The sequence below is a fragment of the Oncorhynchus mykiss genome, chromosome 2 (genome assembly GCF_013265735.2).
Source record: "Oncorhynchus mykiss isolate Arlee chromosome 2, USDA_OmykA_1.1, whole genome shotgun sequence".
In the NCBI taxonomy this organism is placed as follows: domain Eukaryota; kingdom Metazoa; phylum Chordata; class Actinopteri; order Salmoniformes; family Salmonidae; genus Oncorhynchus; species Oncorhynchus mykiss.
The window spans coordinates 18,164,400-18,186,213 of record NC_048566.1 but is presented as its reverse complement, the minus strand read 5'-3'; the positions used below and the strand labels follow the sequence as shown (position 1 = coordinate 18,186,213).

At 48.3% G+C, this 21,814-nt stretch overlaps 1 protein-coding gene across 2 annotated transcripts in view; it reads left to right on the top strand.

Moving 5' to 3' along the window:
* Window positions 1-21,814, top strand: part of LOC110534274 (potassium/sodium hyperpolarization-activated cyclic nucleotide-gated channel 1) — a 30,780-nt gene that overhangs the window by 2,291 nt on the left and 6,675 nt on the right. For both annotated transcript variants that reach the window (XM_036940172.1, XM_036940168.1), the window contains exons 3-6: window positions 16,841-17,047; window positions 17,337-17,559; window positions 17,896-18,057; window positions 21,053-21,271. In XM_036940172.1, coding sequence (XP_036796067.1) covers window positions 16,841-17,047; window positions 17,337-17,559; window positions 17,896-18,057; window positions 21,053-21,271 — 811 coding nt within the window. The remainder of the gene's footprint in view (window positions 1-16,840; window positions 17,048-17,336; window positions 17,560-17,895; window positions 18,058-21,052; window positions 21,272-21,814) is intronic.

Sequence of the window (21,814 nt, the reverse complement as noted above, 5' to 3'; positions counted from 1 at the left end):
GGTACGCACCATACACCCTTACAGTAACTTCAGGTACGCACCATACACCCCTACAGCGACTTCAGGTACGCACCATACACCCCTACAGCGACTTCAGGTACGCACCATACACCCCTACAGCGACTTCAGGTACGCACAATACACCCCTACAGTGACTTCAGGTACGCACCATACACCCTTACAGTAACTTCAGGTACGCACCATACACCCTTACAGCCCTAGGGAATGGAAAATATCATGCACTCTGACAGTCACTTCAGCTCCATACAGACCATACAGCCTTGCCAGGGGGGAGGGAGAGGGTGGGGTGGAGAGGCAGAGTGAGGGAGTGGAGAGGGAGTCTGGGAGTCTTTGGATGGGAGAGAGACGAGGTGAAAGACACAGTGGGGCCATGACCCAGAGGGAGAATACAGTATGTCCATCCTCCTTCAGGTAAGGAAGGAAGGAAGTAAGGAAGTAAGGAAGGAAGGAAGGAAGGAAGGAAGGAAGGAAGGAAGGAAGGAAGGAAGGAAGGAAGGAAGGAAGGAAGGAAGGAAGGAAGGAAAGAGAGGAGTGATATGGAGATGGATGGATGGATGGATGGATGGATAAAGGGATGATCAGAGGGAGAGAGATGTGTTGAGGATATATAAGACAGTGGAGGGAACAGGTCAGACAGAGTGTGGGTGAAACACCCTTACAGCAACGTCACATCAGTAACCATAACACTATGAATAGAGGAAGAGAGAAGAGGGAGGGATGGAAAGAGAGAGGGGGAGAGAAAGAGGTGTGAAAGACAGGGCAGCATAGAGAGAGAGCATGTCACCCCTATCAAATCTCATGTAGGCTACTCCATTCCATCCATATCAATGAATAGAGGCTGTGTCTTCATTTGACCTCTATAGCCTCATCTCCTTGAGTCCTTTCCTTTCCCTCATAACCACTGAAGAGATTTGACGAGGTTTTCACAGTTTATCAAGTCTTTCAGACCAGTTAAGGAGAGGCTGAGAAGGGGAAGCTAATGGGATGTACCCTGAGAGGAAAGACAGAGGGAGAGAAGAGACGGGACGTGCAGGCTGGCTGGTGGTGAGCTGATGATGAAGTTGGGGAACATCCTTCAGGAACGTCCTTGTTACTAAGTTAGTAGAAGCTCCTTAGAATAGAGAGTGAAAGAGAGGATTTGTGAATAGAGGGAGAATTGAAGGAAGGGAATCAGAGGAAGGGGGAGAGAGGGAGGGGGAAAGACAGAGAGGGGAGAGAAGGAGGGGAGAGAGAGAGGGAGGGGAGTGTAAGGGGGAGAGAGTGGGAGGGGAGAGGGAGAGAGAGAGGGGGAAAGACAGAGAGGGGAGAGAATGAGGAGAGAGGGAGGGGGAAAGACAGAGAGCGGAGAGAATGAGGAGAGAGGGAGGGGAGAGAGGGAGGGGGAAAGACAGAGAGGGCAGAGAATGAGGGAGGGGAGAGGAAGGGAGAGAGAGAGGGGAGAGAATGAGGAGAGAGGGAGGGGAGAGAGGGAGGGGGAGAGACAGGGGAGAGAGAGAGGAAGGGGAGAGGAAGGGAGAGAGAGAGGGGAGATAATGAGGAGAGAGGGAGGGGAGAGAGGGAGGGGGAGAGAAGGATGGGAGTGGGAGGAGAGAGAGAGAGGGGGAAAGACAGAGAGGGGAGAGAATGAGGAGAGAGGGAGGGTGAAAGACAGAGATGGGAGAGAAGGAGGGGGGAGAGAGAGGGAGGGGAGCGTAAGGGGGAGGGAGTGGGAGGGGAGAGGAAGGGAGAGAGAGAGGGAGGAAGATACTTTCTTAGAATGTGCTGTATCCTGTCTAGTTTCTTTTTACTGTAGTTTTGTAGCCCTTTCCTGCAGTCAAATGACCTAGTGGCTTCACGGGTGAAATGTTATTCATATTTTTCAGACTTTTATAAGTAATAAGCATTATTTCAAAAAAGCAATGAAAATCTGGTGTTTCTATGTCAAACAGTTTTGTTATATTTCAGTCTTCTGTGATGTATATAAAGTGTAATATTGGGATGCGAACTCAAAATGGAATACATTTTAACTCTATATCTGACATAGTACAGGGTCCTCTTTTTAAGCCCATAACCATGTGTGTGAGGTGTGTATTTTAGTTTCAAAGTAGATTTGTTTGTCTATCAAGAAACACTGTGTGTGACCCTGATTTAGCCCACTGCAGTAGGTTAATTGAACCAATCTGATAAAGGATATAGTGAGACATGATGTGTTACACACACAACACACACACCACACGCACATACATGCACAACACACACACCACACGCACATACATGCACAACACACACACCACACGCACACTGTGTGTTCTCTGTGTGAAATATCTGTGATGTAAGTTGTCACTGTGCTTGCCCATAAAAATCAATCACGCATAAGCCCTGTTTATACCTGCCGCTAACATGCGTCCTTTGTCCTGATCTTGACCTGGTCTTTCAATCGTGTCTAAAATGTGGGCATAATAAGAATGTGGACAAGTTCAGGACAAAGCACGCATGTTAGCACTCGACTAACCTGTACCCCCGCACACTGACTCGGTACCCCCTGTGTATTGCCTCGTTATTGTTATTTTATTGTTACTTATTATTTTTGACTTTAGTTCATTTAGTAAGTATTTTCTTAACTCTATTTCTTGAACGGCATTGTTGGTTAAGAGCTTGTAAGTAAGCATTTCACGGTAAGGTTGTATTTGGCGTGTGTGACAAATACAATTTGATTTGATTTGATAAAGACAGGGTTTTACATCTGGGCCTGCTGGCCTGGCCCTGTGTGTGTGGTCTTGTGAGTGAACCCACCACAACACCCCCTGCTGGCTACTTACTGACAGTGTTTTAGAATCACAAATCTTTTTTGAGAAAACCGTCACATTGACAGTCCTTAGAATGAGGTGAGGTGATCCTTAAAATGAAATGTCTTTAACTTCAGGCATTGGATATCTGTGAACATTTCATCATGTTGAAATCACTTCAGGGAATTAGATGGGGAAACATGTTGAAAACTCAGAGTGGTGCAGCAGTCTAAGGCACTGCATCTCAGTGCTAGAGGCGTCACCACAGACCCTGTATCACAACTGGCCGTGATTGGGAGTCCCATAGGGCCGTGCACAATTGGCCCAGCGTTGTCCGGGTTAGGGTTTAGCCGGGGTAGGCCGTCATTGTAAATAAGAATTTGTTCTTAACTGACTTGCCTAATTAAATAAAGGTAAAATAAAAAATAAATAAAATCACTTCAGGGAATTAGATGATACATTTTCTGGTGGTTGCTAGTGTAACCAATGTGAAATGGCTAGCTAGTTAGCAGTGGTGCGTGCTAATAGCGTTTCAATTGGTGATGTCACTCGCTTTGAGACCTTGAAGTATTGGTTGCACTGCAAGGGCCGCGGCTTTTGTGGAGCGATGGGTAATGATGCTTCGTGGTTGTCAGTTGTCTATGTGTGCAGAGGGTCCCTGGTTCGAGCCCGGGTAGGGGCGAGGGGACAGACTACAATTATACTGTTACACTAGCCTTGGGTGTGTTTGAAACTTTCAAAAAACTTTGTTGACTGATGGATAATCAACCACCTGTCGAGTGGTTTCTGTCTGGCGAGAGAGACAGAGTAGTAATCTCCAGACAGGCCTCAGAAACAATGGATTACTTGATCCCCCAGTCTCCTGGCCCACTTTGGTTCCTCCAGCCTCAATCGAACGCACACACACAAGCACACACACACATACAAACACACACACATTCTCTTTTTTTTCTTTCTCACACTCTACAACTCAATGGAGATCAGCTATCCCTCTTCTGATTCTAGTCAGGTGATGGAGGGAGGGAGATGGAGGGATGAGGGAGGTACAGAGGAGAGGTTAGAGGTTATTACTATTCACACATTCCATCACAATATGTAAATGACTGCATTATTCATTATGTTATCACAATTGAATATGCATAAATTATGCATAATATTCTAAATTATGCATGTAGTGTATTCATTATGCATAATTCAGGCATCTAATCTTTCAATTAGGTACCTGTAGATTGGAATAGAGAAGGGAGAGCGACAGACTGATGAGGAGGGAACAATAGAGGGAACGAAAGACAGAGAGCTTAGTGGCAAAGCCCTAATGTGTGTTTTGTCCTGAAGATGACCTTGGTCTCCGGAGGTGTGTGTGTGTGTGTGTGTGTGTGTGTGTGTGTGTGTGTGTGTGTGTGTGTGTGTGTGTGTGTGTGTGTGTGTGTGTGTGTGTGTGTGTGTGTGTGTGTGTGTGTGTGTGTGTGTGTGTGTGTGTGTAAAGTCTATCTTGTTGAGTCTGGTGATAAGCTCTCACACCCTTCACCTCATTAAGATAATACGAGTAGCCAAGACATAATGAGGAACAGAAAGAGAGGGGGAGACAGTTGGAGAAAAACGTATTAAGAGAGACATTAGAGGGAGAGAACATATATTAGATATACATATATTTCAGGCCAATAAAGCTAAAATAATAGTTGTGAGAATACAGGGAGGCAGGGGGGAGAGAAAGTGGGGAAAGAGAGGGAGGAAGGAAGGAGAAAGAGGGTAACAAGAGAGAGGGGGAAGGAGAAAATTGGAAAGAGAGAGACAGGGAAGGAGAAAGAGATGAAAGCGAGAGGGTGGAAGGAGAAAGAGGGAAAGAGAGAGGGTGGAAGGAGAAAGAGATGAAAGCGAGAGGGTGGAAGGAGAAAGAGATGAAAGCGAGAGGGTGGAAGGAGAAAGAGGGAAATAGAGAGAGGGAAAAGTAGATGTGTCCCAGATGCTTTAGTTTTGTTTAAGAGAGAGAAGTTGGTATGTACTGTATCAGCTAAGATTAGGAAGATGAGATAAGACTAATTTGCATGTCAGAAATGTTCTGCTATTTCTTTAATAACCTGCAGATACTTCAAGGTGTGGCTGAGCATGTCTCTGCATGTGTGTCTACCCATACACCGGAACCTTAGTTGTAATTTACATTTTGTCAAGTTCTAACAGGGAAACAATGAACTGAGACACAGGAAGGAAGTGACTTGTACTAAGAGAGATGACTGCTTGGTTGGAGTCCATTAGAGCAGAAATTCCATTCCAACTCCAGTCTGCTCATGAATAGAACACTGGTGAGGATGTCAATGAGAATCTCACAATTCAGAATTGGAATTTCTATGACATTCATCTCCTTAAATAAATTGACTGGAACTCTGTTCAGCAAAAACAGATCTGGGAACGTATTCATCCAGATTGGTTTATGTGGGTGTAACAGGATGAATACAGATTGGTTTATGTGGGTGTAACAGGATGAATACAGATTGGTTTATGTGGGTGTAACAGGATGAATACAGATTGGTTTATGTGGGTGTAACAGGATGAATACAGATTGGTTTATGTGGGTGTAACAGGATGAATACAGATTGGTTTATGTGGGTGTAACAGGATGAATACAGATTGAACTAATTTCTCTCCCTATGCATCTGGTTCTCTTTTAGCCAACCACACCGAGCCATAGGGCATATGCACTTAGGAAACAAGGTGCTATCTAGAACCTAAAAGGGTTCTTCGGCTGTTCCCATTGGCAAACCCTTTGAAGAACCCATTAGGGGTTCTCTGTGGTTCTACATGGATCTCAAATGAGTTCTACCTGGAAACAAAAAGGGTTCTCCTACGAGGACAGCTGATTTAACCTTTTGGTAACTTTTTTTCTAGTGTAGAACAGCCAGACTGCCTGGTCTGCAAGTACCCAGCACGTATTGTACCACACAGCAACAATTCAGACACCCATTTCTGAGCATCAAGCATTTTAATCTTTCCCCTGAGAAAAATCCCTCCCATTCTTCCCTTCTCCAGACTTGTTGTCATTTGTTGTCATTTGTTTGTGGGCACAAAAATGTGCTGGTATCAGCTGTCACAACCCAGCTTGGACAAAGGAACCTAATGTGTAGAGACTTAATGAGGTTTGGTGATGTGATGTTCTCTGGAAGGTGTCTGTTCTTTAGTGTCTTCACACATAAACTCAGCAAAAAAAGAAACGTCCTCTCACTGTCAACTGCGTTTATTTTCAGCAAACTTAACACTTGTAAATATTTGTATGAACATAACAAGATTCAACAACTGAGACATAAACTGAACAAGTTCCACAGACATGTGACTAACAGAAATGGAATAATGCATCCCTGAACAAAGGGGGGGGGGGTCAAAATCAAAAGTAACAGTCAGTATCTGGTGTGGCCACCAGCTGCATTAAGCACTGCAGTGCATCGCCTCCTCATGGACTGCACCAGCAGATTTGCCAGTTCTTGCTGTGAGATGTTACCCCAGTCTTCCACCAAGGCACCTGCAAGTTCCCGGACATTTCTGGGGGAAATGACCCTAGCCCTCAACCTCCGATCAAACAGGTCCCAGACGGGTTCAATGGAATTGATATCCGGGCTCTTCGCTGGCCATGGCAGAACACTGACATATGGCTGGTGGCATTGTCATGCTGGAGGGTCATGTCAGGATGAGCCTGCAGGAAGGGTACCACATGAGGGAGGAGGATGTCTTCCTTGTAACGCACAGTGTTGAGATTGCATGCAATGAGAACAAGCTCAGTCCAGTGATGCTGTGACACATTGCCCCAGACCATGACGGACCCTCCACCTCCAAATCGATCCCGCTCCAGAATACAGGCCTCGCTGTAATGCTCATTCCATTGGCGATAAACGCGAATCCCATCTCCACCCCTGATGAGATAAAACCGCGACTCGTCAGTGAAGAGCACTTTTTGCCAGTCCTGTCTGGTCCAGTGACGGAGGATTTGTGCCCATAGGCGACGTTGTTGCCGGTGATGTCTGGTGAGGACCTGCCTTACAACAGGCCTACAAGCCCTCAGTCCAGCCTCTCTCAGCCTATTGAGGACAGTCTGAGCACTGATGGAGGGATTGTGTGTTCCTGGTGTAACTCGGGCAGTTGTGTTGCCATCCTGTACCTGTCCCGCAGGTGTGATGTTCGGATGTACCGATCCTGTGCAGGTGTTGTTACACGTGGTCTGCCACTGCGAGGATGATCAGCTGTCCGTCCTGTCTCCTTGTAGCGCGGTCTTAGGCATCTCACAGTACGGACATTGCAATTTATTGCCCTGGCCACATCTGCAGTCCTCATACCTCCTTGCAGCATGCCTAAGGCACGGTCATGCAGCTGGGCAGAGACCCTGGGCAGCTTTCTTTTTGGTGTTTTTCAGAGTCAGTAGAAAGGCCTCTTTAGTGTCCTAAGTTTTCATAACTGTGACCTTAATTGCCTACCGCCTGCCTGTAAGCTGTTAGTATCTTAACGACCATTCCACTGGTGCATGTTCATGAATTGTTTATGGTTCATTGAACAAGCATGGGAAACAGTGTTTAAACCCTTTACAATGAAAATGTGAAGTTATTTGGGTTTTTACGAATTATCTTTGAAAGACAGGGTCCTGAAAAAGGGACGTTTCTTTTAAGCTGAGTTTATATATATATATATATATATATATATATATATATATATATATATATATAGTGGCGGTTTCAGCGCCAATATCTTTGTAAGGCAGCGTTTACACATACAAAACACACACCACCAGTCCAAGGGAAGGGTTAAACCACTTTATTATCAGGTTTAGGCAGCGTTCCTCATATTCACAACTCAAAACAAACACAGTAAATACTTCGTCACCAGTTGAAGATCCTCCAAATTTGGTCTTTGGGGGTTCCAACCTTGTTGAAATCATCAGTTCCTTTTTTCTGGAAAACTTCTCCACAGTACACTCTACCTCCCCAATCACCTCCTACTCGTTCACCTGCCGGGGTCAAAGGAAAGAACCAGGACAGAAAACCAGGGCGCGGTTAAGTAGAGGCCCTGATTGGTTTCAGCTGTCCGCAGTTTGGCTCGAATTACAACTGGAGACAGGTGTGGCTGTTCCGCTACAGTCTAGAAGTTTCCCCTGAGATGTCCATGCGCCTGCCTCTGAGGAATACTTCACTTAGCTGTCCATGGTCCTGGCAAGCAGAAAACACAGAAACCTTGCAGGCACATACCGCCCATTCACCACACAGTCCCTGAAACCGCTACAATATATATATTTGTCTCTCTCTCCTTCGGTCTGTCTGCTTTGTACATAATCTCAGAGCCTCACAGAGACAGATAATATGTTATTATCTGTGCTACTTGAATCTACTGAGGTTTAGTAACACCTTCATTTATTTATGTTAAAGACTACTGGCAGACTAGCCGGAGCAGTGTGTAGGGGGGTTAGATAGTGGTGTCTTCTGCCAGACTAGTGGGAGCAGTGTGTAGGGGGGTTAGATAGTGGTGTCTTCTGCCAGACTAGAGGAGCAGTGTGTGGGGTGTGAGATAGTGGTGTCTTCTGCCAGACTAGAGGAGCAGTGTGTAGGGGGTGAGATAGTGGTGTCTTCTGCCAGACTAGAGGAGCAGTGTGTAGGGTGTGAGATAGTGGTGTCTTCTGCCAGACTAGTGGAGCAGTGTGTAGGGGGTTAGATAGTGGTGTCTTCTGCCAGACTAGTGGGAGCAGTGTGTAGGGGGTTAGATAGTGGTGTCTTCTGCCAGACTAGTGGAGCAGTGTGTAGGGGGTGAGATAGTGGTGTCTTCTGCCAGACTAGAGGAGCAGTGTGTAGGGGGTTAGATAGTGGTGTCTTCTGCCAGACTAGAGGAGCAGTGTGTAGGGTGTGAGATAGTGGTGTCTTCTGCCAGACTAGAGGAGCAGTGTGTAGGGTGTGAGATAGTGGTGTCTTCTGCCAGACTAGAGGAGCAGTGTGTAGGGGGGTTAGATAGTGGTGTCTTCTGCCAGACTAGAGGAGCAGTGTGTAGGGTGTGAGATAGTGGTGTCTTCTGCTAGACTAGAGGAGCAGTGTGTAGGGGGGTTAGATAGTGGTGTCTTCTGCTAGACTAGTGGAGCAGTGTGTAGGGGGTTAGATAGTGGTGTCTTCTGCCAGACTAGTGGGAGCAGTGTGTAGGGTGTGAGATAGTGGTGTCTTCTGCCAGACTAGAGGAGCAGTGTGTAGGGGGTTAGATAGTGGTGTCTTCTGCCAGACTAGCGGAGCAGTGTGTAGGAGGGTTAGATAGTGGTGTCTTCTGCCAGACTAGTGGAGCAGTGTGTAGGGTGTGAGATAGTGGTGTATTCTGCCAGACTAGTGGGAGCAGTGTGTAGGAGGGTTAGATAGTGGTGTCTTCTGCCAGACTAGAGGAGCAGTGTGTAGGGGGGTTAGATAGTGGTGTCTTCTGCCAGACTAGAGGAGCAGTGTGTAGGGGGGTTAGATAGTGGTGTCTTCTGCCAGACTAGAGGAGCAGTGTGTAGGGTGTGAGATAGTGGTGTCTTCTGCCAGACTAGTGGGAGCAGTGTGTAGGGGGGTTAGATAGTGGTGTCTTCTGCCAGACTAGAGGAGCAGTGTGTGGGGTGTGAGATAGTGGTGTCTTCTGCCAGACTAGAGGAGCAGTGTGTAGGGGGTGAGATAGTGGTGTCTTCTGCCAGACCAGAGGAGCAGTGTGTAGGGTGTGAGATAGTGGTGTCTTCTGCCAGACTAGTGGAGCAGTGTGTAGGGGGTTAGATAGTGGTGTCTTCTGCCAGACTAGTGGGAGCAGTGTGTAGGGGGTTAGATAGTGGTGTCTTCTGCCAGACTAGTGGAGCAGTGTGTAGGGGGTGAGATAGTGGTGTCTTCTGCCAGACTAGAGGAGCAGTGTGTAGGGGGTTAGATAGTGGTGTCTTCTGCCAGACTAGAGGAGCAGTGTGTAGGGTGTGAGATAGTGGTGTCTTCTGCCAGACTAGAGGAGCAGTGTGTAGGGTGTGAGATAGTGGTGTCTTCTGCCAGACTAGAGGAGCAGTGTGTAGGGGGGTTAGATAGTGGTGTCTTCTGCCAGACTAGAGGAGCAGTGTGTAGGGTGTGAGATAGTGGTGTCTTCTGCTAGACTAGAGGAGCAGTGTGTAGGGGGGTTAGATAGTGGTGTCTTCTGCTAGACTAGTGGAGCAGTGTGTAGGGGGTTAGATAGTGGTGTCTTCTGCCAGACTAGTGGGAGCAGTGTGTAGGGTGTGAGATAGTGGTGTCTTCTGCCAGACTAGAGGAGCAGTGTGTAGGGGGTTAGATAGTGGTGTCTTCTGCCAGACTAGCGGAGCAGTGTGTAGGAGGGTTAGATAGTGGTGTCTTCTGCCAGACTAGTGGAGCAGTGTGTAGGGTGTGAGATAGTGGTGTATTCTGCTAGACTAGTGGGAGCAGTGTGTAGGAGGTTAGATAGTGGTGTCTTCTGCCAGACTAGTGGAGCAGTGTGTAGGGGGTGAGATAGTGGTGTCTTCTGCCAGACTAGAGGAGCAGTGTGTAGGGGGTTAGATAGTGGTGTCTTCTGCCAGACTAGAGGAGCAGTGTGTAGGGTGTGAGATAGTGGTGTCTTCTGCCAGACTAGAGGAGCAGTGTGTAGGGTGTGAGATAGTGGTGTCTTCTGCCAGACTAGAGGAGCAGTGTGTAGGGGGGTTAGATAGTGGTGTCTTCTGCCAGACTAGAGGAGCAGTGTGTAGGGTGTGAGATAGTGGTGTCTTCTGCTAGACTAGAGGAGCAGTGTGTAGGGGGGTTAGATAGTGGTGTCTTCTGCTAGACTAGTGGAGCAGTGTGTAGGGGGTTAGATAGTGGTGTCTTCTGCCAGACTAGTGGGAGCAGTGTGTAGGGTGTGAGATAGTGGTGTCTTCTGCCAGACTAGAGGAGCAGTGTGTAGGGGGTTAGATAGTGGTGTCTTCTGCCAGACTAGCGGAGCAGTGTGTAGGAGGGTTAGATAGTGGTGTCTTCTGCCAGACTAGTGGAGCAGTGTGTAGGGTGTGAGATAGTGGTGTATTCTGCCAGACTAGTGGGAGCAGTGTGTAGGAGGGTTAGATAGTGGTGTCTTCTGCCAGACTAGAGGAGCAGTGTGTAGGGGGGTTAGATAGTGGTGTCTTCTGCCAGACTAGAGGAGCAGTGTGTAGGGGGGTTAGATAGTGGTGTCTTCTGCCAGACTAGAGGAGCAGTGTGTAGGGTGTGAGATAGTGGTGTCTTCTGCTAGACTAGAGGAGCAGTGTGTAGGGGGGTTAGATAGTGGTGTCTTCTGCTAGACTAGTGGAGCAGTGTGTAGGGGGTTAGATAGTGGTGTCTTCTGCCAGACTAGTGGGAGCAGTGTGTAGGGGGGTTAGATAGTGGTGTCTTCTGCCAGACTAGAGGAGCAGTGTGTAGGGGGGTTAGATAGTGGTGTCTTCTGCCAGACTAGAGGAGCAGTGTGTAGGGGGTGAGATAGTGGTGTCTTCTGCTAGACTAGAGGAGCAGTGTGTAGGGGGGTTAGATAGTGGTGTCTTCTGCTAGACTAGTGGAGCAGTGTGTAGGGGGTTAGATAGTGGTGTCTTCTGCCAGACTAGTGGGAGCAGTGTGTAGGGTGTGAGATAGTGGTGTCTTCTGCCAGACTAGTGGGAGCAGTGTGTAGGGTGTGAGATAGTGGTGTCTTCTGCCAGACTAGAGGAGCAGTGTGTAGGGGGGTGAGATAGTGGTGTCTTCTGCCAGACTAGAGGAGCAGTGTGTAGGGGGTTAGATAGTGGTGTCTTCTGCCAGACTAGAGGAGCAGTGTGTAGGGGGGTTAGATAGTGGTGTCTTCTGCCAGACTAGAGGAGCAGTGTGTAGGGGGTTAGATAGTGGTGTCTTCTGCCAGACTAGAGGAGCAGTGTGTAGGGTGTGAGATAGTGGTGTCTTCTGCCAGACTAGAGGAGCAGTGTGTAGGGTGTGAGATAGTGGTGTCTTCTGCCAGACTAGTGGAGCAGTGTGTAGGGTGTGAGATAGTGGTGTCTTCTGCCAGACTAGAGGAGCAGTGTGTAGGGGGTGAGATAGTGGTGTCTTCTGCCAGACTAGAGGAGCAGTGTGTAGGGGGTGAGATAGTGGTGTCTTCTGCCAGACTAGAGGAGCAGTGTGTAGGGGGTTAGATAGTGGTGTCTTCTGCCAGACTAGTGGAGCAGTGTGTAGGGGGTTAGATAGTGGTGTCTTCTGCCAGACTAGAGGAGCAGTGTGTAGGGTGTGAGATAGTGGTGTCTTCTGCCAGACTAGAGGAGCAGTGTGTAGGGGGTGAGATAGTGGTGTCTTCTGCCAGACTAGAGGAGCAGTGTGTAGGGGGTGAGATAGTGGTGTCTTCTGCCAGACTAGAGGAGCAGTGTGTAGGGGGTGAGATAGTGGTGTCTTCTGCCAGACTAGAGGAGCAGTGTGTAGGGGGTTAGATAGTGGTGTCTTCTGCCAGACTAGAGGAGCAGTGTGTAGGGGGTGAGATAGTGGTGTCTTCTGCCAGACTAGAGGAGCAGTGTGTAGGGAGTGAGATAGTGGTGTCTTCTGCCAGACTAGAGGAGCAGTGTGTAGGGGGTTAGATAGTGGTGTCTTCTGCCAGACTAGAGGAGCAGTGTGTAGGGTGTGAGATAGTGGTGTCTTCTGCCAGACTAGAGGAGCAGTGTGTAGGGGGTGAGATAGTGGTGTCTTCTGCCAGACTAGAGGAGCAGTGTGTAAGGGTTGAGATAGTGGTGTCTTCTGCCAGACTAGAGGAGCAGTGAGTAGGGGGTTAGATAGTGGTGTCTTCTGCCAGACTAGAGGAGCAGTGTGTAAGGGTTGAGATAGTGGTGTCTTCTGCCAGACTAGAGGAGCAGTGTGTAAGTGTTGAGATAGTGGTGTCTTCTGCCAGACTAGAGGAGCAGTGTGTAGGGGGTGAGATAGTGGTGTCTTCTGCCAGACTAGAGGAGCAGTGTGTAAGGGTTGAGATAGTGGTGTCTTCTGCCAGACTAGAGGAGCAGTGTGTAGGGTGTGAGATAGTGGTGTCTTCTGCCAGACTAGCGGAGCAGTGTGTAGGAGGGTTGAGATAGTGGTGTCTTCTGCCAGACTAGAGGAGCAGTGTGTAAGGGTTGAGATAGTGGTGTCTTCTGCCAGACTAGAGGAGCAGTGTGTAAGGGGTGAGATAGTGGTGTCTTCTGCCAGACTAGAGGAGCAGTGTGTAAGGGTTGAGATAGTGGTGTCTTCTGCCAGACTAGAGGAGCAGTGTGTAGGGTGTGAGATAGTGGTGTCTTCTGCCAGACTAGCGGAGCAGTGTGTAGGAGGGTTAGATAGTGGTGTCTTCTGCCAGACTAGAGGAGCAGTGTGTAGGGTGTGAGATAGTGGTGTCTTCTGCTAGACTAGAGGAGCAGTGTGTAGGGGGGTTAGATAGTGGTGTCTTCTGCTAGACTAGTGGAGCAGTGTGTAGGGGGTTAGATAGTGGTGTCTTCTGCCAGACTAGTGGGAGCAGTGTGTAGGGGGGTTAGATAGTGGTGTCTTCTGCCAGACTAGAGGAGCAGTGTGTAGGGGGGTTAGATAGTGGTGTCTTCTGCCAGACTAGAGGAGCAGTGTGTAGGGGGTTAGATAGTGGTGTCTTCTGCCAGACTAGTGGGAGCAGTGTGTAGGGTGTGAGATAGTGGTGTCTTCTGCCAGACTAGAGGAGCAGTGTGTAGGGAGTGAGATAGTGGTGTCTTCTGCCAGACTAGAGGAGCAGTGTGTAGGGGGGTTAGATAGTGGTGTCTTCTGCCAGACTAGTGGGAGCAGTGTGTAGGGTGTGAGATAGTGGTGTCTTCTGCCAGACTAGAGGAGCAGTGTGTAGGGTGTGAGATAGTGGTGTCTTCTGCCAGACTAGAGGAGCAGTGTGTAGGGGGTGAGATAGTGGTGTCTTCTGCCAGACTAGAGGAGCAGTGTGTAGGGTGTGAGATAGTGGTGTCTTCTGCCAGACTAGTGGGAGCAGTGTGTAGGGGGTTAGATAGTGGTGTCTTCTGCCAGACTAGAGGAGCAGTGTGTAGGGGGTGGGATAGTGGTGTCTTCTGCCAGACTAGAGGAGCAGTGTGTAGGGGGGTTAGATAGTGGTGTCTTCTGCCAGACTAGTGGGAGCAGTGTGTAGGGGGGTTAGATAGTGGTGTCTTCTGCCAGACTAGTGGAGCAGTGTGTAGGGGGTTAGATAGTGGTGTCTTCTGCCAGACTAGAGGAGCAGTGTGTAGGGAGTGAGATAGTGGTGTCTTCTGCCAGACTAGAGGAGCAGTGTGTAGGGGGTGAGATAGTGGTGTCTTCTGCCAGACTAGAGGAGCAGTGTGTAGGGGGTGAGATAGTGGTGTCTTCTGCCAGACTAGTGGAGCAGTGTGTAGGGGGTGAGATAGTGGTGTCTTCTGCCAGACTAGAGGAGCAGTGTGTAGGGGGTTAGATAGTGGTGTCTTCTGCCAGACTAGAGGAGCAGTGTGTAGGGGGGTTAGATAGTGGTGTCTTCTGCCAGACTAGTGGGAGCAGTGTGTAGGGGGTTAGATAGTGGTGTCTTCTGCCAGACTAGAGGAGCAGTGTGTAGGGGGTTAGATAGTGGTGTCTTCTGCCAGACTAGAGGAGCAGTGTGTAAGGGTTGAGATAGTGGTGTCTTCTGCCAGACTAGTGGAGCAGTGAGTAGGGTGTGAGATAGTGGTGTCTTCTGCCAGACTAGAGGAGCAGTGTGTAGGGTGTGAGATAGTGGTGTCTTCTGCCAGACTAGTGGGAGCAGTGTGTAGGGGGTTAGATAGTGGTGTCTTCTGCCAGAATAGAGGAGCAGTGTGTAGGGGGTGGGATAGTGGTGTCTTCTGCCAGACTAGAGGAGCAGTGTGTAGGGGGTGAGATAGTGGTGTCTTCTGCCAGACTAGTGGGAGCAGTGTGTAGGGGGTTAGATAGTGGTGTCTTCTGCCAGACTAGAGGAGCAGTGTGTAGGGGGTGGGATAGTGGTGTCTTCTGCCAGACTAGAGGAGCAGTGTGTAGGGGGGTTAGATAGTGGTGTCTTCTGCCAGACTAGTGGGAGCAGTGTGTAGGGGGGTTAGATAGTGGTGTCTTCTGCCAGACTAGTGGAGCAGTGTGTAGGGGGTTAGATAGTGGTGTCTTCTGCCAGACTAGAGGAGCAGTGTGTAGGGAGTGAGATAGTGGTGTCTTCTGCCAGACTAGAGGAGCAGTGTGTAGGGGGTGAGATAGTGGTGTCTTCTGCCAGACTAGAGGAGCAGTGTGTAGGGGGTGAGATAGTGGTGTCTTCTGCCAGACTAGTGGAGCAGTGTGTAGGGGGTGAGATAGTGGTGTCTTCTGCCAGACTAGAGGAGCAGTGTGTAGGGGGTTAGATAGTGGTGTCTTCTGCCAGACTAGAGGAGCAGTGTGTAGGGGGGTTAGATAGTGGTGTCTTCTGCCAGACTAGTGGGAGCAGTGTGTAGGGGGTTAGATAGTGGTGTCTTCTGCCAGACTAGAGGAGCAGTGTGTAGGGGGTTAGATAGTGGTGTCTTCTGCCAGACTAGAGGAGCAGTGTGTAAGGGTTGAGATAGTGGTGTCTTCTGCCAGACTAGTGGAGCAGTGAGTAGGGTGTGAGATAGTGGTGTCTTCTGCCAGACTAGAGGAGCAGTGTGTAGGGTGTGAGATAGTGGTGTCTTCTGCCAGACTAGTGGGAGCAGTGTGTAGGGGGTTAGATAGTGGTGTCTTCTGCCAGAATAGAGGAGCAGTGTGTAGGGGGTGGGATAGTGGTGTCTTCTGCCAGACTAGAGGAGCAGTGTGTAGGGGGTGAGATAGTGGTGTCTTCTGCCAGACTAGTGGGAGCAGTGTGTAAGGGTTGAGATAGTGGTGTCTTCTGCCAGACTAGTGGAGCAGTGAGTAGGGTGTGAGATAGTGGTGTATTCTGCCAGACTAGTGGGAGCAGTGTGTAGGGGGGTTAGATAGTGGTGTCTTCTGCCAGACTAGAGGAGCAGTGTGTAGGGGGGTTAGATAGTGGTGTCTTCTGCCAGACTAGTGGGAGCAGTGTGTAGGGGGGTTAGATAGTGGTGTCTTCTGCCAGACTAGAGGAGCAGTGTGTAGGGGGGTTAGATAGTGGTGTCTTCTGCCAGACTAGTGGGAGCAGTGTGTAGGAGGGTTAGATAGTGGTGTCTTCTGCCAGACTAGTGGGAGCAGTGTGTAGGGGGGTTAGATAGTGGTGTCTTCTGCCAGACTAGCCGGAGCAGTGTGTAGGGGGGTTAGATAGTGGTGTCTTCTGCCAGACTAGTGGGAGCAGTGTGTAGGGTGTGAGATAGTGGTGTCTTCTGCCAGACTAGAGGAGCAGTGTGTAGGGTGTGAGATAGTGGTGTCTTCTGCCAGACTAGCGGAGCAGTGTGTAGGGGGTGAGATAGTGGTGTCTTCTGCCAGACTAGAGGAGCAGTGTGTAGGGGGTTAGATAGTGGTGTCTTCTGCCAGACTAGAGGAGCAGTGTGTAGGGGGTTAGATAGTGGTGTCTTCTGCCAGACTAGAGGAGCAGTGTGTAGGGGGTTAGATAGTGGTGTCTTCTGCCAGACTAGAGGAGCAGTGTGTAGGGGGTTAGATAGTGGTGTCTTCTGCCAGACTAGAGGAGCAGTGTGTAGGGGGGTTAGATAGTGGTGTCTTCTGCCAGACTAAAGGAGCAGTGTGTAGGGGGTTAGATAGTGGTGTCCTCTAGCGTGTGTGTTTGCCACAGTGTGATACAGAAGTGATGTTATTCATTTGTTCTCTTCTAACTCATACCTCCATATTCCAAGGTCAGGATGACGTCATTATCGCCCACAGCAGTTGTCCAGTGTATTTCTCTAGTAATCCTTTTATTCAATATCACGGTTATAAACCCACCGCTGGCTCTGGAACTAGACTGTCTGAGAGACAGACGGGGTGTGTGTGAGAGTTGTCGTAGTTCATCTGGATCATTCCATTAATGATCCCAGAACTGGAGTCCCACAGAAAAGAGAAAGAGAAAGAGAGGAGTGTGATATTTGGTGAAAAATATAGTACAGGGAATGAGTTCAATTGGGATATGTCATTGGTATTGGTGATAGGGAACCCTTCTCTCTCCCCTCCCCTCCTCTCCTCTCCCAGGTTCTACTGGGATCTGATCATGTTGTGTTTGATGATGGGGAACCTGATCATCCTGCCAGTAGGAATCACCTTCTTTAAGGATGAGAACACTCCTCCCTGGATCATCTTCAACGTGGTCTCTGATACTCTCTTCCTGGTTGACCTGGTCCTCAACTTCAGGACCGGTATCGTCAAGGAGGACAGCACTGAGATACTGCTAGACCCCAAGTCAGTGTGTGTGCGTGTGCGTGTGCGTGTGCGTGTGTGTGTGTGTGTGTGTGACACAGAGCTGGAGGCAATGCTTCCCTGTGTGGTGTTCTTCCAGAATGTGAATGAATGGAGTTGTTTGTTATTTCTTCTAAAGAACCATAACTACTGGGGCCATAGGAATCAATGTTGGTCTACGCTATGCTAAGCTAACTGTGAGACCATATAAATATAAACTGTTGTTCTATACAGTGCTAAGCTAACTGTGAAACCATAGAAATGACTTTTATATTATGCTATGCTACCACAGGGCTATCCGTCAGCGCTACCTAAAGAGCTGGTTTGCGGTGGACTTTGTGTCGTCCATCCCTGTGGACTACATCTTCCTGATGGTGGACTTGGAGGCCCGGCTGGACTCAGAGGTTTACAGGACGGCCAGGGCCCTCCGCATCGTACGCTTCACCAAGATCCTCAGCCTGCTACGCCTGCTGCGCCTGTCACGACTCATACGCTACATCCACCAGTGGGAGGAGGTGAGAGGCCGGGAACACAGGGAGAGGAGGTAGAGAAAGAGGGGAGGGAGGGAAAGAGATGCTTTACTACCACTGTCACAACTCACTGGTTACATCCTCCAGAGAGAGGGTAGAGGGCAGTCAGTGGAACATGCCAGAGGGGAGGTAGAGAGGGAGGTGAGAGGAGAGAGGCAGAGGCTGAGAGGGTGAAAGGAGAGGTCAGCGTAGTATAGGGGAAAGAGAGACCGCTACGGGGGCAGCTGATCTACCTCTTCATTGGGGAAGAGGCAACTATCATAAAAGGTGCCCGCGCAAGACGTCAATAAACTAAAGTGATGTCAAACTCTCCCCCTCCAGATCTTCCATATGACCTATGACCTGGCTAGTGCCATGGTGAGGATAGTCAACCTGATAGGCATGATGCTGCTGCTGTGCCACTGGGACGGATGTCTACAGTTCCTGGTTCCCATGCTGCAGGACTTCCCCCTGGACTGCTGGGTCTCCAAGAATAACATGGTGGTAAGTTACATTGGGGCGGCAGGTAGCCTAGTGGTTAGAGTATAGGGGCGGCAGGTAGCCTAGTGGTTAGAGCGTTGGACTAGTAAGTTCAAATCCCCGAGCTGACAAGGTAAATCTGTCGTTCTGCCCCTGAACAGGCAGTTAACCCACTGTTCCTAGGCCAGTTAACCCACTGTTCCTAGGCAGTCATTGAAAATAAGAATTTGTTCTTAACTGACTTGCCTAGTTAAATAAAGGTAAAATAAATAAAACTCTGTGTGTCTGTCTGTCTGTCTCTCTGTCTGACTGCTGGGTCTCCAAGAACAACAAGGTGGTGAGTTTGTTACATGGGTACTGAGACATGTGTGGGGGGTTGTTGACCCGCTCTCAAATGGAGGGCTTGTGTGCACAGTGTGTGACATTATTGATATTGTGTTTGTGTGTGCACTGATTACGGGGTAGTGGACTGATTGTGTGTGTAGCCAGAGAGAGAGTGTGTGTAGACAAAGAGAGAGAGTGTGTAGACAGAGAGAGAGTGTGTGTGTAGAGAGAGTGTGTGTAGACAGAGGGAGAGAGAGTGTGTGTACAGAGAGAGAGTGTGAAAGTGAGAGTGTGTGTAGACAGAGAGAGAGAGTGTGTGTAGACAGAGAGAGAGAGTGTGTGTAGAGAGAGTGTGTGTAGACAGAGGGAGAGAGTGTGTTTAGACAGAGAGAGTGTGTGTAGATAGAGAGAGAGTGTGTGTAGACAGAGAGAGAGAGAGTGTGTGTAGACACAGGGAGAGAGTGTGTGTGTGTAGACAGAGAGAGTGTGTGTGTGTAGACAGAGAGAGAGAGTGTGTGTGTAGACAGAGAGAGAGTGTGTAGACAGAGAGAGTGTGTGTGTGTGTAGACAGAGAGAGAGTGTGTAGACAGAGAGAGTGTGTGTGTGTGTAGACAGAGACAGAGTGTGTGTGTATCCTCGTGTCGGACGTTGTTTACTTTCTGTGTTAGTTTATTGGTTCATGTAGCAGCATGTCTGGTTGGAATAAAAGGGACTATCAACACAATAAATCTCCCAACACATCTCCCAACTTAAACATCCTACTGATGGAGTAGATGGAGATATGAACACACACACGCACACATACACACACGGCTGTGTGTTTCGCTGACTCCCGTCTCGGCAGTGTTTCCTCAGTGGTTGCCGGGGTGACTGTTGCTAGGCCAGCTGAGGCTGAGTGTTTTCCCCCAGAGAAAGCCATGTGCCACCCGCCGGACCATTTAACAGAACAGGATATAATTGGCCTCACACACACACAAGCAATCACAAACGCAGTCACACACACACTCAGCCTGAGATAAATATGCTTCATTGCATTATTGGCAAACACACACTGGCTTGATAAGATATTTTAGAGCTATTCTATTATTATTTTCCTCTAGCTTTTTGCCTGTTGGTAGTCTGTTTTACACAGCAGGAAGTAGAAAAGCAACTCTACCCAGCACTTTACAGCCACAGTTTTAGCCTAGGTTGTAGCTATTACCTTAACTAGTGTTGTACCACTCATCCCTCCCTCCCTTCCACCTTCTTCTCCCTCTCCCTCTTCCTCTCGGACTCCCTCTGTAGAAGGGCCTGTTTAACTCTCTCTCCATCTCTCTCTCCATCTCTCTCCACCTCTCTCTCCACCTCTCCCTCTTCCTCTGTAGGAGGGCCTGTTTAACTCTCTCTCCACCTATCTCTCCATCTCTCTCTCCACCTCTCTCTCCATCTCTCTCTCCACCTATCTCTCCATCTCTCTCTCCACCTCTCTCTCCATCTCTCTCTCCACCTCTCTCTCCATCTCTCTCTCGATCTCGCTCTCCATCTCTCTCTCCATCTCTCTCTCCATCTCTCTCTCGACCTCTCTCCACCTCTCTCTCCATCTCTCTCTCCACCTCTCTCTCTTCCTCTCGGACTCCCTCTGTAGAAGGGCCTATTTAACTCTCTCTCCATCTCTCTCTCCACCTCTCCCTCTTCCTCTGTAGAAGGGCCTGTTTAACTCTCTCTCCACCTCTCCATCTCTCTCTCCACATCTCGCTCCACCTCTCTTTCTATCTCTCTCTCCATCTCTCTCTCGACCTCTCTCTCTTCATCTCGGACTCCCTCTGTAGAAGGGCCTGTTTAACTCTCTCTCTACCTCTCCATCTCTCTCTCCACCTCTCTCTCCATCGCTCTTTCCATTTCTCTCTCCATCTCTCTCTCAATCTCTCTCTCTTCCTCTCGGACTCCCTCTGTAGAAGGGCCTGCTTAACTGTTAGGAATATTAGGAATAAATGACTGAACAATATTCTAATTTTAAATGGAACTGTAACTAAGTAAACTTATACTCTGTTTTATTATATCTGATTAACAATATTAGTTCATAAGAAGGGATTGTGTGACACGGACAAGGAGTAATTAAAGTTAATGAACACCATTCCAACTAGGCAGAAAGGAATGGGTTGTGGATTAAGTAAGCAGATAAGGTAGTTAACCTATGGTTGACCCTACAGAAACTTAGCTCTGGGGTGTTTTAGATAAGGCAGTGAGTGCATTCCTAGGTTTTCTGTTAATTAGAACTGTCAGCTAAGTGGTGATCGATAATGGTGAGGGGTCAAAAGTTAATTCAGTTATGTTGTGTGACCTGTGAGTGTGTTAGTGAGTTGGAATGAACTTTTAAACTCACTTAATTCTAGGTCGGGAGGAGGGGATTCATTCTAGAAGCAATGAAATGACGTCATGTTATTGTATATAAACTGTTGCTCGTGGTAACGTGGCAGCGCGCTCCGAGAATAAATGATGTTACCTATTATTGATAAGACTGGTCTCCGTCTATTTTATGCAAACAAGAATCTTACAAATTCTCATAAAATAGATTATTCAATTAATGAAAACATATTGGAATAATTAAATTACAGTAACATTAACTCTCTCTCCACCTCTCTCTCCACCTCTCCCTCTGTAGAAGGGCCTGTTTAACTCTCTCTCCACCTCTCTCTCCATCTCGCTCTCCGTCCAGAATGATACGTGGGGGATCCAGTACTCCTATGCCCTTTTCAAGGCGATGAGCCACATGTTGTGTATTGGCTACGGTGCCCAGGCTCCAGAGGGCATGACAGACGTGTGGCTCACCATGCTCAGTATGATCATTGGTGCCACCTGCTATGCCATGTTCATTGGCCATGCCACCGCTCTCATACAGTCCCTGGACTCCTCAAGACGACAGTACCAGGAGAAAGTAAGAGATTAGGACCCTCTCTATCCCTCCCTCCCTCCAACTCTCTCTCCATTCCTCTGTCCCTTATTCTCTCTATCCAACCATTCATCCAATTAATTTGTTGACTCCTCAAAGGCAGGAGACGGTAAAGGAACCATACTCCACTCATAAACAATCTTCATGTTCATCCAGTGAAGTGTGTATTATACTGTAGTAAAGCAGTATAGTGTGTATTATACTGTAGTAAAGCAGTATAGTGTGTATTATACTGTAGTAAAGCAGTATAGTGTGTATTATACTGTAGTAAAGCAGTATAGTGTGTATTATACTGTAGTGAAGCAGTATAGTGTGTATTATACTGTAGTAAAGCAGTATGGTGTGTATTATACTGTAGTAAAGCAGTATAGTGTGTATTATACTGTAGTGAAGCAGTATACTGTGTATTATACTGTAGTAAAGCAGTATACTGTGTATTATACTGTAGTAAAGCAGTATAGTGTGTATTATACTGTAGTAAAGCAGTATAGTGTGTATTATACTGTAGTGAAGCAGTATACTGTGTAT